Below are 14,469 nucleotides of genomic sequence, written 5' to 3' on the forward strand. Positions count from 1 at the left end.
GGTATGATTTCACGGAGTTCTTTTTAGTTTAATTTGCAATTAAGGGCACATTAGAAATGTGTTAAAGAGTAAGATGGATATGAAGACTGATCAGTGCTACAGTGGTTGGGTAATGGGTTAATGGTGTCATAAGTCAACTGATCTGTTCAATTTGGTTACATGGTTTTCATAATGTGTCATTTCTATGAGTCATAAGAAGACTGTAACAGTATTTAATCATCTTGTTTGGTCATCTTGTCCCTATGCAAGATGGTAATAATCCTGATCATGAAGCTTTTGTTAAAACTTCTGTAAATGTATATCTTGTATATTTTTAATGTGTTGTGTTTCTTTATTTTTTATCTGAATGTTAAAGGTCCCATGGCATGAACATTTCACTTTATGAGGTTTTATTAACATTAATGTAAGTTCCCGTGTCCAGTGGCTAGAAATGGCGATAGATGTAAACCAAGCTCTGGGTATCCTGCTCTGCCTTTGAGAAAATGAAAGCTCAGATGGGCCGATCTGGAATCTCCTCCTTATGACGTCATAAGGAGGAAGGTTACCTCCCCTTTTTTCTGCTTTGCACGCCCAGAGAATTTGGCCCGCCCATGAGAAAGAGAAAACAAGCGAAGGTCAAGGCCACTAATAGTGGCTGTAATTCTGCACCAAGGCTGAATTTAAGGAAAGAGACTTCAGATACAGTATTAGGGGACCATTAAGGCCTATATAAAAGCATCCAAAAAGCAGCATGTCATAGCACCTTTAAGTAAACACATTGTTAAGTAAGTACATTAAAAGCAAACCCACTTCCACGTACCAAATAATTCTGTTCTGTGTTAACTGGTTGGCTAAAATGACTTAAAAATATTCAAATGTGGCAGACCAAAAACATAGTAAATGACTTCACTGCAATATGATTTATTTAGCTCTTTAAACTCAGCCTAAGTGATACTGTAGTCATTTTACTGACAGTAACACAAGAACTGGCCCTCTGTTTACATTCAGATTCACCCTGTTAGCATGGCAATGAGCCAAGAAAAAAAACATATGCTACTGTACAGGGCAGAATACCATTATGGAGTACCATCCTGTGTTTGATTGTTCTGTCAAACAACAGTGATTTTGTAATGTCTAATGTAATAACAATACATTTCAAACAATAAGTCTCTTTAAGGTTAGTTTTCATCTTTCATTTTCATTAAAATTTACTATAGTGTTTTATTATTGCATCACATTAGATGCAAGAGTAACATCAAATTGTTTTCAATGTTTAGTTTTATGGTGGCCTAAGATAATTGTTATCGCATTTTCTGGCATTGACACAGTATTAGTTAATATGGCAAACAGTGGCCTTTTTACATATCCAGCAGACACAGAGCTACGTTTGCATCCATTTAAAGTCAAATGTACATGTTAGCTCTTTATTCATTTTAAATTTTAGCTTTGACCTGGTCTAAAATATCTGTCTCTTTAGCTGCTAAATGACGACTATATGTACCTGCCAGTCTCTAACTGTCTCTATCTGCTGTTTAGCAGGTAGTGAACAGTTGGTTTTTAGAGCTTTTTCACTGATGACAGGCAGCTGCATATTGCAGCAGAAAACAGTGCTAGGAGAGCAGTGAGAGTGACCAAAACTCATGTTGTGGGCTGGACAGCAAAACAATGAGCTGAAACTCACTATAAAGCGCTGTAAAGCTGAAGAAAGCTGCAAATTCAGGTGATAATTCTCTGAAGGTTCATTAATGTACAAGACCCCTTTCACGTTGTCGCATTATTTTGACATTGACACATTGGAATTATAAAAATATCCATTATAGCGGCTTTAGTCCAGGTAGTAGTAGAGATATAATACAAAACTATCATTCTATGCTTATGCAGAACCTGGGGGATGGAGCCTGGACAGCCTTTAAAAAGACATAGGAAAGGAATCTGAGTATTATACTGGATGATGAGGAGTGGGACAGAATCGGCAGGAATATTAAAACTATGTCACGTGATGTGAGGGTGCGCCTCAATCAGTTCAAGATTATGCATCGCTTCTATTTGACTCCCTCCATGTTTAGAATTGGTCTAAAAGATACACCAAATTGTTGGAAATGTAAGACAGAGGACGGCCAATTACTTCATGTCCTATGGTCCTGTGATAAGGTCCAGGAATTTTGGACTGGGATACATGATAACCTCTGTCAGATTGCAGGGACTCAGGTTCCATTCAGCCCAAGATTATTTATTCTGGGAGATGGGTCAATTCTAAACGGGATGGATAAGCACATAAGAAGCTGGGTCCAGACTAGTTTAATGATAGCCAGACAGATTATTTCAAGGGGATGGAAAAATGAAGGGGTGCCAGTTGCATGTTTTGTATTTTGTTGAAAAATAAAAAAATTGTTAATCACAAAAAGAATGTCCCATTTAATCATATATATTATAAGACTGAATCAGTGATGCAATAATGTGTTAATCACTTTAATGGTGGAGCTGGTAAAGGTGGGGCAAATTTTAATTATGTACAGGAACGTTTTTAACAGTCACTGCACTAGTCTAACTATAAAGCAAGGTATCTCTGTCTGTATATATGTCCAGCTGTCTGTCCTTTGCATATCTTGAGAACCATTCGCCCGATCTGCTTCACACTTGGTTGGTGTATTGTTGGAAACTCAAGGGAGTGCAGTGTCAAATGTGGAGCAATTTGGCCAGATGGTGGCCCTTAACAATGAACTTTACGTTTTGGCCTGTAACTTTTGAACAGTAAACCTTAGAAACAAAATTCTTGCTGGAGTCCAGGCGAATCTAGCCATATAAACCATGCCAATTTGTGTCTCAAACTAGTTTTTTCCACCAATTATCCTACAGATTTTGAGCAATCATCACCAAATTTGGGCGGCTGTGGCTCAGGTGGTAGAGCATTTGCCTACCAATCGGAAGGTTGGTGGTTTGATCCTTGGCCCTGCAGCCTCCCAATGCTGTGTGTTCACACATTCTGTGTGTGAATGTTTATCGGATGAGCAGGTGTAGAGTTTAGATTCTCTGCCCGAGCCTGAGCCCGGCCCGAGGGCCCTTGATCAAGCATTTGTGTTTTTTTAATCATTACTTTATTAGCCTTATTCGGTGAGGAGAAAGCTATGCCTCTCCAGCTTCTCCCGTAGCTCTGGGTATATGTCCTGCACTGACTTGAGTGTGAGGTAAACTGTGCTACATCGTGTCTCCCCCATCTGCAGCACTGTTGTCGGCCAGTGTGTCAGCATGCAGACCGTGCCGAAGGACAGTATTAGTTAGGTGATTGAGACAAGAAAATCTCCTATACGGTTCCAGGGCTTTGATTATGTTGATGCCTTGATCTGTTACCCACACTATTCGGCTGAGGGAGCAGCTATAGGGTCGAGTTTAGGTTAGAGGGTTTTTTTTTTTACATTTCTTCATTCGGATCCATTTGCGATCCATTCCAGTCTGAATAAACAAACAGCGCAGTTTACATGCTTCGTCCTTGTTGCATTATTCATTAAGATAATTCTAAACAGATTTCTGTAGTTCAAACAACTCGGAATTGTAGTTGAGAACGTCAGTTATAACGGCCCACGTATTAAAAAAATGTCAGGTTTAAATCGGGCTCGGGCTCATAATTACAGTTCATGTGTCGGGCCGGGCTCGGACGCAACGTGCACGGGCTCGGGTAGGGTCGGGCTTGATTTTTTGGGCCAGATCTAAGCTCTAAGCAGGTGGCACCTTGTATGGCAGCCTCGGCCACAGTGTATGAATGTGGTTGAATGGTGAATGGTGCCTGCACTATGTTAAAGCGCTTTGAGTAGTTGTTAAGACTAGAAATGCGCTATATAAATACAGTACATTTACAAATTTGGTACAGAACATCTCTGGACCAAGCTGGAAAAAGTTAGTACTAGGATTTTTGATATTCCATACAGTTTTGTTATAGTTGGGCCTCACAGTTTGCTCAAATGCTGTGGCCAGGGCTTACATTACAGAAAATGTCAAATCTCCTGAACACTTTGTACATATGATCTCTGAGTGACCATGACAAATTTGGTGCCATTTGGTCAATAGGTGGCGCTGTAGCAGCATAATACTAGCATACAACTCAATCTCTGAATTGAAATCTCTGTCTTTGTATGTACGCATGTATGACTTAAATGTCCCTAAAAGTTCTTTGGGGCCAAGCAATGAGCCCACCCTCTCCCTCTCTCGCTGCTGTAAAGCATTCCATTGTCAGCACACACACACACACACACACACACACACACACACACACACACACACACACACTCTGCTTACCTCATCAGCACCAGATTGGGCCACCTAGCTGCTGCAATTCTCTCTGTCTCTCTCTCTCTCTCCCTATGCATCTCTCCTTCCCCTTACCTAAACCTACGGCTGCATTGGGAGCCTGCAGAGCGGTGAGCAGTACGGGGGCCGGCACTTGCAGGCAGCATGTTTAGTGCCACATTACAACATCCATAACAGCCAGAGAAAAGAGGTTGAGACCAGTACCTTCCAACAGCAACCAATAAAGCACAAAGGGAAAAACAGCTGGAGGAGAGGACAGGAGAAAAGGAGAGATGACAGACCAACACTAGAGAGGATGAGGTGAGTGATTTGAAATGGGGAAAAAAGGACATACGACCACTTACACCTGAGCAGTGAGCCATTTCATTTAGAATCTTGTTAATGCAGTAAACTACAGTGTAATGTTGTGTTGGCTCATGAGGAAACTACTCCCTGCTCTGTCACTAGGCAGATTTATCCTTTCAGTATTGCATGGAGACATTGACAAATGAAATATTACAGCATACAAACAAAACACAAAGTCGAATTGATTGATGGCACAAGCACACAGAGCATCAGCTGCCATCATCAACCGAATAATGCAATGGTGTGCGAAAATTTCCCGGAACACATTTAAAAGAGTGTAACATGTGTTAACATGTCCCACAGTCCTCTTTAAAAAGAACAAAAACACACAAGGACCTGTAGTCTTCAGATCAGAACATCTGCATTTGCGGAAACAGTTACTGTATCGCCCTTAATAAATTGAATCTCACTGCAGCACTCCGAGCTACAGTCCACTGGCAGAGCTTCAAGCTGGTTGGCACTCAGAATTACTAGCACCCTTATAAAACCAGTTTCATAGTATCAAAGTATCAAAATATGACTCTTAACACTCAGAACAGGCATAATTTCAATGAACCAATCTATAACATTGGAGTTTCCATAATACATGTGGAAAATCAAATACATTAAACATTTAACAGTGTTAATCCTTAACTTTTCTACCATTCTTCATCATCTTCTACAATTCATTCAAAATGCCTATACTATTTAACACTTCTCCCATTCTTTAGAGCCCCGGCCATGCCTGTCTGCTCTGCCTCTCTGCTCTGCCTGTTCCTCCTGCTGCTGTGTGGGCTGCTAGGAGGTTGGGTGCTGTCTATCTGCCCCACTGTGTGCTCCTGCAGCAGGGGACATCGTGTGGTGGACTGCTCCTCACGTGGTCTAACCAAGCTACCGCCTGGTCTGCAGCACAACATCCACTTTCTCAACCTCTCTTTCAATAGGTAAGCAGCTACAGCTCTGCAATGTAATTTTTGTTATAGGCCTGCTCAAGCTAAAAGAAGGTACCAAGTTAGTTCTGCAACCATAAAGCAGGTCCCCAAAAATCGATTCTTAATCGAATTCTTAAAAAGGGTAGTGTTAGGGTTTGAAATAAGACATTTGTCCAGTGTGTGGATAGTAAAACAGCATCAGGTAAAAAAAAAAGAAAAGAAAAAAAACTTAACTTTTAATGATTTTAGGCAACCAACAGCCAAATAATTTGCAGTCCTTCCTTGCCTCCCTAATAACATCTTTGGGGACATTTTTAGCAATCTTTTTTTGTATTTATTCAGTTTGAACACTGCCTAGTGAGTATTTGCAAGCTAGCTATATTGACACAGAATAATACTGTGGTGCTCTGAAGGTTGCAGCATGCAAACATGTAGCTATCCCAAATATAGACCTGTCTAAACCTCTAACATGACTAAATAAAAGGGAAGAGAGCAGCTCACAGAGTCCCCAGGAATATGGGGAGGGTTGGCAAGTATGCTTTAGCGCCTCTGTGAAGCTGTGTTATGTTGTTGATAGCAATGTTAATGTTAGCAAACTTAAGATAGACAATTCTGTATAACTGACATTACAGAGTCAAATTATAGTTACACTACATTTTAGCATTTCCCATTATCCTGTAATACTCACTTATGGCCACAGTGGCCACTGTCCAGCAAAAGTAAAATTCTGAGATTATCTGCTTCTATGATTAGGATGGAAATAAAATGGGTTTCCTTATGTCATTTTATAGGAGCTCTCTAAACAAAACGTCAGCAGTGTCAAGAATAAAAGCAAATGAGTGATTTTTATTTTTATATTACTCTTCTGACAGCTTGCAGGGTCTGGAAAGCCAGCTCACCCATTATGCCCACCTGCGAACCCTGGACCTGTCCTACAACCGCCTGGAGACCCTGCCCCCCGCCCTGCCGCGGTCTCTGTGGGACATCCGAGCGGCGGGCAACCATCTACGCTTGCTGGACAAAAGTGACACAGCTTACCACTGGAACCTGAAAGTACTGGACCTGTCGGACAATGAGCTGGAGAGAGTGGTCTTCATCAACAACACGCTGGCAAGTCTCCAAGCTCTCAACCTCAGTCACAACAGGTTTTGGACAGTGCCCACGAATTTGCCGCACAACTTGGAGAGCATTGATTTGTCACATAACTATCTCATGCAGATCCTGCCTGGCTCTTTGGATCGACTGCCAAAGCTGGCTAAGTTCTTTTTGCATGCTAATCGCTTCTCCTTGTTGTCTAAAGGGATATTTGATAAGCTGGTGGGGCTGGAGGTGCTGACTCTTGGGGATAACCCCTGGGCTTGTGAAGAAGAAGAAAACATAACAAAGCTCCTGACATGGGCTAAGCAGACCCGTGCCACCATCTTAGGTTGCCCCTGTTATACAAGACCTATTTGTGGGCAAACCCATCAGGCAACACCAGGGAGGGAGTGGCACTCTGCGCTGTTCACAGAGATACCACTTTGGGTTAACAGCAGAGTTGAAGGGCATGATGGTCAATCACCTGCAAGGATTGCAGAGGTCACATCTAGTTACCAGGCAAAATCGGCTCTTTTTGAGACAGGAATATATCAGGACAAAAGAGGAGTGAATGAATCTGGGAACCACAGGGTGTTTGTCTGGACATCTCCCACAAACTTTGACAGTTTTTCCACACACACAAAAACAACAGCAAGCCCACTGTCTTCAACAAAGAAGCCCAAAGCTGCTAACTCAAGGAATAAATGTCACAGACTCCTAATCGACATTCAACAAACTGTCACCCTGACTATTTTAGCTATGATGACTGCATTTAACACCTTCTGAACCACCTTGAATAGATAAAGAATACACTACAGTATTTACTGGAGTATTTCGGACAATGAATGTATAACTAAGTAAGTCAACTTAGCAGCTCCTTCATTTCTCTTGCAAAAAAACATTTTGACTGTTGCTGACTTTTGTCACTATCAAGTGTGTCATGTTTTCAACTAACACCACAAGTACAACATGACAATGTATTTCAAAGTCCTACACACAAAGATGAACTGTATACACCTACATGACAAAACTACTCAAAATATCTGAATACATGGTTCAACTGGAGTGCTAATATCAATGCTCCTATGTCAGTAATGCTTGCATACTGATGGACTGCTGTACTCTATGCTTTCTTCATAGCAGTGATGGCTGTGCTACATTTGGTCCTGCTGATTAGTGAGTAGTCAGCCTAAGAAAGTCTACACAAACAAACAATAGGAATTCATGGACTGATTATAGGTGTTCCTGTCTGTAGTGGAAACTTGACAAAAATAGCAAATTAAAGCTGCAAGCAGCAATGAACGGCCTGCGCTGCTTGTGGCACGTCGGGGGTGCTGGCGGGACATCAGTTGATGCAGTTGTGGATTTCCTTACCATCTGACACTGCACGCAAATGTTAGACATTATTTCCTGGGTGGAGTTTGTGGCACTGGAATGATTCCAAATTTTGTAACACTTCCTCAGCCCACTATATGGCGCTAGAGAACACACACTAATTATATGTCATGTTGCTGTATACCATGTGTAGCCCACAATGTAAATTTCATGTAAATCAGATTATCTTTGTGACATAAGGCTTCCAGTTGTCAGTAGATGGGGCTATGACTGGGACTCAATATGTATGCATGGAGATGTCTTCAGGCCTGGACTCTTATCTAGCATGTGAAATTTTGGACCCCAAATCCTCCTTTAACTTTAATGTAGATGTATGAAATTTGGTAGGCATACAGTATGCATCATATCCAGACTTACAAAAAAGCATTTTGGAGACATCCACTAAACCCAACAGAAAGTACATTTTTGAATTTTCTGTGCCAATTATGGACGATTTTGACCATTTTCAGGGGCTGTGCTTTAACGTACTCCTCCTACAGATTTAACCCGATTGATTTCAAATTGTTCAGTACAATCTAAAGACAAAGCTAAATTGAGAAGCTTTTCGTTTTCTGTCATAAGGTGTGGGTGTGGCAAGGCAGCAAATTTCCATGTTGCCCCACCAGGAAGTGGTTTGTAACTAGACTGTACATTGTCCAATCTGGCCCGAACTCCTCATGCATGATAAGAGTCCTTGCCTGAGGACATCTACATACTAATATTGAGTTATAGTCATAGCGCCTTCTATTGGCAACATGAAGTTAGTCGTTATACTTTGATGTCCTCTTCCTAGCGGGTTGACCAGGTCCACCTCAAAAGTGTTCAGGAAAGCCTTAAGACCTTTATGTTGCTTGCTGATGCTTTATTTTGAAGATTGTGATTGGCCTGGTGAGTTGTAATGTTATGTCATAAGACAGGAAGTTCTTTTCATAGTAAAAGTTTATATTTGTAGCAAGAAATTGGTAGGCATATGTAACATGTTGAGACGTAAAACAAAGCCTCTTGGGGGTGTACCCTAAACTCAACAGGAAGTCAGCCATTTTAAATTAACTGTGCAATTTTAGTGCATTTTTTTTGTCATTTACAGGCGTCATACTTTAACAAACATATCCTATCCTGTATATCCTCATATCCTGTTTTCCTACATTTATCTTTTTAAAGATCCATAACCAGGGACATTTGTACTCAGCTTGGAGGAAAAACATTGTAGAAGCTAAGAATGTCTAATGGCAAAGTCAAGGACGTGTGGGGATATTAAGAAGCATTTGCACTCGGGCGGAATTGAAGCTATACAAGGCCAAGATGGCGGTGCTGCACCTGGAGCTGCACCTGGAGCCAACAGGTAACAGTCTCAAACATTTTTGCAGCGCCGGCGAAGATCTCAGCCAACTTAAGAGGGTCTGAAGGAAACTTGCCGCTCTATTGTTTCAAGGGAAACAAAACTTTCCACCTTAATCACCAGAATAGATGAGGTCGAGAAGGGGGTGGAGAACCCAAGAAAGAAGGGCAAGCTTATCCACCAGCTAGCAAGAAAAAGGTGGATCTGGAGAACTGGTTGCAATGCAATAATGTTCATTAGAAACAAGATTTCTAAAGAATTTTACACTGATCTCTATAGATCATTATCTACCTCTACCAATTAGGAAATTTGTTCCTTATTAGAGCCAGGAGGGCTTCCAAAACTGACAGAAGAGCAAAGAGAACTCCTTGATGTGGATTTAACTATAGAGGAAATAAAAGAGGTAATGGGGGCCCTGCTTGTTTCTCTTGATGCCGAAAAGGCGTTTGATATGGCTGAAAGTGTCACACTTTGATCTCAAGTTTGTTTTCCTTTTGTTCTCTGTATGGAAAAATAAACAATACTGTTTTTTTTTCAAATTATATTATATATTCAGACACAGAGTTTGGCAAAATCCACGGATCTGCTAAATCTCAAGTCTGTCATCTCTCCGTTCTCTTTCTTATTATCAAAGACCAGTGTACAAAATACTCATGTAGCAGACTATCGTTTTTAGCCGGGGCTGACAATCACTACTGGCACTAATTAATGTTAATTATGTGAGCAACCTAAGAACAGTCCTAAATGAAACTTTGTTGTTTGTCTGTTGTTGGTTTGTATGACAGTAAGATCAGTAAGTAAGATCATTTCGGAGGGAAGAAGCTTCACTGTACAATCAGAGTGGACCAATCTGTAGTTCCAACAATTTTAACAGAGTAAGACGTCTGCTCTAGTTGAACAATGTAGCTGATTGTATCACGTCAGTTTCAGGAGTCACATTATCCATTTAAACTTGTATTCATATCAGATGATTTGAAGCATATAAGCATTATATTTTTGAATCAGCACCTTCTGTATTTAGATCAAGTAGCTTGTGAACAATGTCAGATTTAGTAGCTACAGCTAGTTCTTCAATGTGTTACATTCATATTTAATCAACATTTAGGTCAAGTATTGTATCCGACGGTATGTGTATGGGGCAAATAATAGGACTAAGATTGGGATGGGGCCAAAAATCTAGATTGGAATATCCCTAGTTGAAAGGCCTGGAAAAAGCTACATAGTTGACACTGAGTTGGGATTGTTACTATTTCTGAAGTCAAGAATGAATTTTTGTGCTCACAAATGCAGCGATTAGTGGTTTGACACAACTCCATAGTAGATTCTGATGCTGTAAAGATAGCTGTGATGGTATCGTATTGGACACAATTACATTGAAAGGTGTTTTCAATATTTTATATGGGTGTAACAGTACACAGAAGTCACTATTCAGTTCATGCCCCAGTTTAACAGTCACGGTTCGGTGCGAGGAAAAAAAACTTTTCATTTATTTTGAACTGCTTAAAACTTAAAACTTTGAACTTTAAAAAAAAAAAAACAACATTTATGTATTACACTGCCCAAAAAGAAAAGGTCCCAATAGGATATTAAAGTGAAAAGCATCTCTTATGCTATAAAATAAAAAAATACAAAATGAACAGCTAAGCTCCGCACAGAGCAGCTGCAAAATAGCCTCGGGAAGGAACATGTTTTGGTGGAACGTGTACGTTCAAAAGTTGTTTTAGTCGTGCGAGAGAAAACTCAGATTGGACAGATAGTCTAGCTAGCTGTCTCAATTAACCATGCAGAGATCTGAGGAGCAATTAACCATAGTCATCATAAATCGGCCGGAGTTTAAAATTCCAAGACAAAGAAAGCGGAAGGAAACGGACATCGGCGAAAAGACATGCATCCGGCGGAATTTCCTGCGGCACCGGAGCAATCCCGGAAGGGGAACACTGTGGATATAGACTAGCCATAGTGTGACTGACTTGTACACCCATCACCAATCAATGCACTTTTGTAACGACATACAGCTAAAAGTTTCTGGGCAGAACTCAAACTAACATCAATCTATCATACTATGTATTCTGTGTGTGGCTGTGTGCACCATACAGTGACCCCCGCAACAGGACAGTTCGGTACTAATACACAAACCATTGCAGCTCTAATATTTTGTCATGTTATATAAGGAGGGGTAAAAATATTAGAAAGATCTTACGATACAATGTCAACTAATACAAGAAGACTGCCATATTTATTATAGAACTGTTGTTTTATTGTATGTCTATCTACAGTATATGTTGCATTAAGTGCTTTTACAAATGTATTTGTATTTGGAGTGCAGAGACACAAACAAAATTATAATGTGCCCCTTTTTAGTCCGGAAGAAGAAAATCCTTACTGAGTTCAGTTATCACTAGTCTACATACTTAACTCCTCTTCCACCTCTAAATAGCAATTTAACAGTGCTTTTTCCTGTTACGATTACGTAAGATTTATACTTTACACAAGTGCCAACCATTCTCTACAGTATGCTTATCTGTTTTGGTTGATGAATGTTTCCATAGGCTGCTATGATCATTAACGTTATTCAAAACTAAGTGCTTAGTAATGAATAAATATGATTAAGCACTACTTTGTACTACGAAAAACCTCAAAGCACCAGGCAACAACCTGACAATAGGGAGAAAAGAAAGATGGATGACCAGGTCCTACCTGCGGGCCACGTAGTAGAACACTGGGTTGCCGGTCTTGGAGGTTCCTGCCTGGTAGAAGATGTTGAGGGTCTTTAAGGCTTTGAACTCCTCCTTCTCATGGACCTGGTGCCTACAGAACAAACCAGAGAGCTGAGGATCAGTCCCACCACTGTTGTATTACACATCAGGATTTATTGAGGGATCTATGTGAAAAGGGTAGTAAACATTAGAAAAACAGCAGATACAAAAGCACCTTGGCATTAGTCTCGCATTGCCAGACGTATCTCCACAGCAGTGCGGAGGAAGGTGTGGCTAGTCCACACAACTTACCTGGATAAAACGAAAAGAAAATAAGAAAAACATGCTCTGGTTTATTGGCATTTCTTGTCGGTGCCTCTGCAAAACAGCCTCGAGAAGGAACTTGTTTTGGTGGAACATGTAGGGCGGCAAGCTCTGGAATTAAAATGGCTGATAGTCTGTTCTAGCTTGGAGGATGTTTCCCGAATCGACCAGTGTTTAGAATGCCAACACAAAGACAGCGGAAAGTTAGGAACATCCAGCCTAACCTCTGGTAGCACCGGAATTATATAAAGTAAATGAAACTTTGTCGATATAGACTACCTTGGCATTAACTTCAGCATAAAGTAATGGTGGTTTCTGCTTGGAGGAAACAAAAGGGGAAACAAATCTAAACCCAGAAAGCTGATTAGAGGGGAAAAAAACATTTTGAATGAGATATGTAATGTGGGAGTTATAGACCAAAACGCGTCTATGTTGATTATAGCGCCCCCTAATGGCCAATCTTTGCCATATTTGGTCCACAGCCTCCGAGTGGCATGGTAAACAATAATATTAAGTTTTGCGTTGATAGCATTTACTTTGGACGAGATATGTAGAAGTTTGTGTTTGGTAGCTAACTAAAAAATTTTTTTATAATTAACACAATTTTGAACCGAGCTAAATTCTTTTGATACATTTTTGTCATAAGGGTCCACAGATTCTACATGCAAAGTTTTGTGAAGATCGGAATCACGGCCTAGAAGGAGTTCGAAAAGATTTGCGTAAAATACGTGAAAAATGCATAAATTCAAAATAGCAGACTTCCGGTTGGGCGGAGCTAATTAAGTAAATTGGACATATATTCGTACTGATGAGAGCAATGTGTGTACCAACTTTTGTGAATATCGGAGCAACTATGTCCAAATAAAGGCCTTCCACGCATTAGGGGGCACTATGGAGCCTGCTAAACACTCAGGAACGAAATCGCAGTATAATCTCGCATGCTTACAGGTTTTGATGTGTGCGCCAAATTTGGTGAGTTTTCGAGTAAATTACAGGTTTCAATGCAGTCAAGGGCTACATCAAATTGGGGGCGCTATGGAGCCACCATGCCACACCCAAACCTAACTGCAATATAAAATTGAAGAATTACTATTTGGAACATGGCTACAAAATTTTTGGAGTTTTCGTGCATGCTAAAGTCCTCAAATATGTGTTTGTAAAATGAAAATGAACGTACAAAATCCAAAATGGCTGACTTCCCGTCGGGTGAAAACATAATTTCCTCAAGATGAGAACAATGATCCCACCAAATTTCGTGAACATCAAAGGAACTTTATCCAAACCAGGGGGTACACTGGGGGCGCTATGGAGCCCGCTGATCTACAAGCCCAATCACTACAGAACTTGCAATTTTCACCAGGTCTGATATGTGTACAAATTTTTCTGAGTTTTCCAGCATTCCAAGACCCTCAAAAATGCGATTGAGAAAAATAATAATCCTTACAAAAACAATAGGTTCCTCGCACTTTCAGTGCCAGGGATCGTTGGGTCCCTGGCACCTTCGTGCTCAGGCCCTAAAAAGATGTATAATCGGGAAAGGAGGAAGAGCCTTGTTAGGGCCCGAGCACAGACAGCGGTGAAGGCCCTATTGAAACTGAAGGAATTCTTCCTTTCTGGTACACATATGTAGCATGTGCATGTCAACACGTAGACAAAAGCTCATTGGAGCCATACCCTAAACCCAACAGGAAGTCCACCATTTTGAATTGAAAGTGCGAAATTAGTGGGCTTTTGGCCATTTCCACATGTCGTACTTTAACGAACTCCTCCTAGAGATTTCATCCGATCAACTTCAAATTTGGTCTGTGCCATCTTAAGACATTAAAGATGAAAAGTTATTAAAAGAAAAACTTTTCGTCATAGGACATGGCCGTGACGGGGCGGCCATTTTGTGCGTTTCGCCATAGAAACAGGAAGTGGGTGCCACTTGTCGAAATGGGGTGGCCTATTAGACCCCAAAACAACGCATTAATGGTTGTATAAAATCAATGTAAATGGAAAGTTTACATGTTTTATTTACTACAGACCTTGCAGCTCACGCCTTGCAATATTTCCTGACTTTTGCCTTGCCATCGTTGCTCTTTGGGTTTGACTTTCGCAGACTTTGTGTGTCATCAGGGGC

The 14,469-nt window shown here is 40.7% G+C and overlaps 2 protein-coding genes across 5 annotated transcripts in view; one reads left to right on the plus strand and one right to left on the minus strand.

The window, feature by feature from the left end:
* nf1a (neurofibromin 1a) overlaps nucleotides 1-14,469 on the minus strand; it is a 296,381-nt gene that overhangs the window by 80,507 nt on the left and 201,405 nt on the right. For all 4 annotated transcript variants that reach the window (XR_004897871.1, XM_036003223.1, XM_036003224.1 and 1 more), the window contains one exon: nucleotides 12,025-12,135. Coding sequence is in view for 3 of the 4 variants with exons in the window: in XM_036003223.1 (XP_035859116.1) it covers nucleotides 12,025-12,135 (111 nt within the window). In the remaining variant the exon portion in view is untranslated. The remainder of the gene's footprint in view (nucleotides 1-12,024; nucleotides 12,136-14,469) is intronic.
* On the plus strand, nucleotides 4,188-10,190 carry omgb (oligodendrocyte myelin glycoprotein b). The gene is made up of 3 exons (XM_031323801.2): nucleotides 4,188-4,581; nucleotides 5,337-5,549; nucleotides 6,410-10,190. The coding sequence occupies exons 1-3, from the start codon at nucleotides 4,577-4,579 to the stop codon at nucleotides 7,398-7,400; spliced, it is 1,209 nt and encodes a 402-aa protein (XP_031179661.1). The 5' UTR covers nucleotides 4,188-4,576; the 3' UTR covers nucleotides 7,401-10,190.

Source organism: Sander lucioperca, chromosome 7 (assembly GCF_008315115.2).
Source record: "Sander lucioperca isolate FBNREF2018 chromosome 7, SLUC_FBN_1.2, whole genome shotgun sequence".
Taxonomy (NCBI): domain Eukaryota; kingdom Metazoa; phylum Chordata; class Actinopteri; order Perciformes; family Percidae; genus Sander; species Sander lucioperca.